This window comes from Microtus ochrogaster, unplaced genomic scaffold (genome assembly GCF_000317375.1).
Source record: "Microtus ochrogaster isolate Prairie Vole_2 unplaced genomic scaffold, MicOch1.0 UNK14, whole genome shotgun sequence".
NCBI lineage: Eukaryota > Metazoa > Chordata > Mammalia > Rodentia > Cricetidae > Microtus > Microtus ochrogaster.
In genome coordinates this window covers 2219952-2222873 of record NW_004949112.1, presented here as the reverse complement: position 1 = coordinate 2222873, position 2922 = coordinate 2219952, and the positions used below count along the sequence as shown (strand labels likewise).

At 52.4% G+C, this 2922-nt stretch overlaps 1 protein-coding gene across 1 annotated transcript in view; it reads right to left on the bottom strand.

Moving 5' to 3' along the window:
* Prr12 (proline rich 12) overlaps positions 1 to 2922 on the bottom strand; it is a 24290-nt gene that overhangs the window by 11626 nt on the left and 9742 nt on the right. The window contains exon 7 of the mRNA XM_026789079.1: positions 2575 to 2922. This exon is cut by the window's right edge and continues 49 nt beyond it. Within this exon, the coding sequence (XP_026644880.1) occupies positions 2575 to 2922 (348 nt within the window). The remainder of the gene's footprint in view (positions 1 to 2574) is intronic.

Here is a 2922-nt window from a genome sequence, read left to right as displayed (position 1 = left end):
TATGTCTGCTGCGGACTGTAGGTTCACACCATGGCTATGTGTACTATGGACTGCAGGTTCACACCATGGCTAGGTCTGCTGCAGACTGTAGATTCACACCATGGCTATGTGGACTGCAGGGTCACACCATTGTGTCTGGCTATGTCTGCTGCTTTCCGAGGCTGGTCTGAGAGTCATAAGTTCAACTGAGGACTCAGCCTCAAAACACTGCCCAGACCACCAAAATGGGAAAAAGCCAGAAAAGCGAATGATAGTAAAGCCCGAAATACACTCTCTGTATTTTACAGAGTATTTACCAAGCCTTGGAGTAAAAGCCTGCCCAAGATCACAGCAACAGATCCAGTGTTTCTAGCACCTTCTAGAAAGGTGCATGGGCTGCAGAGACCAGGTCAAGCCAGGTCACATGAACACTATCAACACACCACCAGGAGGAGGAGCCCATGACATCAGCGCTGACTGAGCTGAGGCTCGGGACAACAGGACAGCCTAGTGCCCAGGCAGGAGGGGAACAATGGAGTCTAGCAGACCTGGTGCAGAAGTCTGACCAGCAACACGAGGGCTCGGTGCCCGCCACTGCTCACACTCAAGAAGTATTTTAAGCACCTGAGTCCTTGCCCTGTCCCACACCAGCTGGGTACTATCAGATGAACAGCCCTGGCCCCTGGCCCAGCCCTGGTCAGTGGATGGTCCCTTCCCAAGGCACACTGGCTTTCCTGGTCTGTAAGATGGGGCTGGCAAAGGCACTGCCTGGAGCCCTGTTCACCAGGATCAGAAAACACACAGCACAAGAACCATGGAAAGCTGCAGTCTGCCCAGATTACCCACAAGTGAGGCTCGGCTCAGGCCAGCCTAGGGAAATCCATGAGACCTTGCCTGCAGCAAGTATCCTTATCAAGTGATCCATCACTCCAGCCCTAACCTGCTCAAAAAAATTAATATTGTTAGCTCCACCTCACACTTTTGTGATTCTTCATGACAGTTTCTGTCCTCGTCATGAATTCAACCCAGCACCCACGTGAACGGCAGGAAGAATCAGCTGATGGTCAGTGCAATACAACGTGGACAGCAGCAATAGGCAACCCCACCAGAACACGCAGAGCAGCCTCCCTCTGACAACAGCAGAGGGGCGGCCCAGATGAGCACCAGCTCTGCCTCATGGGAGCAGCTGACATGCACTACCACGCCCGGAACCAAACAAATGCTTGACCAACACATTCCCACTGAGTCACACCCTCAGCTCCTCACCCGGGGATTCTGGGCAAGCATTCTATTCCTGGGCCAGGCCTTCAGGATCCTTCCCTCCTCATCCAGACAGGTATGCCTATGAACCAAACATCCTAAAAGCCACCCAACCTCTCTGGGAGCAACCTAGGCAAGAAGTTGGCTAATACTATTGGCTATGTCCAGTTTCACTCTGCCACTGGATATGAAAAACACCCACAGATGGTATGTTGCTGATAAATTTTTATTTACAAAACTCGAAGCCGGGCATGGTGGCACACGCAGAGGCAGGTGGAGTTGTGAGAGACCCTGTCTCTGGGACAGGTACAGCACCACTGAGCTATACTCCCGGCTTTATATCCATCCCCTCACTCGATTTTCCAGGCTGGCCTTCAATCTGTTGTGTGGCACAGGAAGGTCTTGGACTTAGGGTCCTCTTACAGCCCCCACAGAACCTGAGACAGCAGGCTGACACCAGCAAGTCCAGTTCCACACCAAGAATTTAAAACTCAGCCAGGCAGTGGTGGCACACACCTTTAATTCCAGCACTTGGGAGGCAGAGGCAGGAGGAACTAGGGAATTCTAGGCCAGCCTGGTCAACAGAGTGAGTTCCAGACAGCCAGAGGTACACAGGAAAACCTTATCTTAAAAAAAAATTAAAGTCAGCCTGACAGACAGCATCCCTAAGAAAAGAGCTGTTACACCACCTGCAAGATAAACGTAACTGCATTTGGTTGATGTCAAATATGTAAATGAAAAAGAATATACTCTGGTTGGCTCCCCTGATAGGAAATCCCCAGGAAATGGAATTACCAAGTGATAACTTTGAGTCCTATATTCCACAACATTGGCCTGCCAGGCAAGATGTGCCTACTACTGTAGTAGTGGCATGAAGGTTATAGGGGCAACCAGCTGCTCTGATTGGATCTGATGCCTAGTCCATAGGAGGAAATTAACGTCTGGACCTATAAATCTGGTCAAGAGCCCACGGCTTGAAAAGTCATATGGCCCTGGGGAAGGCAGACACCACTGTCATTCTGTGAAATGGACACAGTGTCACACAGCCTTCTAAACATATATAAATACCCAGTTTGGTGCAGCTCTCAGCCTTGGCCAGACAACCCTCCTTCTGCAGGGGCAGACGTTAATGCAGACACACATTGGTCAAAGCCCTGAGAAGCCAGGCTCAGAGTCTATCACGGAAGACAGGGACAGAATGAATGAAAGTAGGTGTCCTAACCGATTCCTTTATCAACCAAGTCAGACAGTGGACCCAAAAGCATCCCACCCAGCTGGCCGGTCACGCAGCAGCTGTTAAAGCAGGCTCCATTTGTAAACAATGCTGAGACTCACCTTGAGGGAAGGGATGTCCTCTGCACGGATGACAAACTCATCCCGCTCCCGGAAGATGCCCTCACCACCACTCTCCCCGGCCTCCTCATCTGTCTCCCCACACACAGCTGCTGTCTCCTGCTTCTTAGCAAGGTGCAGAGGCCGGGCGTCTGGAGGTTCAGGGTCCTCTGGGGACGGGGCAGCAGGTTCCTCTGGAGGAGCAACTGGTGGGACGGCTGTGGGTGCTGGCAGCGGCGGCGGTGGTGAGGGCAATGCTGGTGGAGGTGGCGGCTGTGGCGGAGGAGGCGAGCTAGCCACAGGGGTCACCAGTGGAGTAGGTGAGGGCAAGGCTGGAACTGGGGGTGGGGG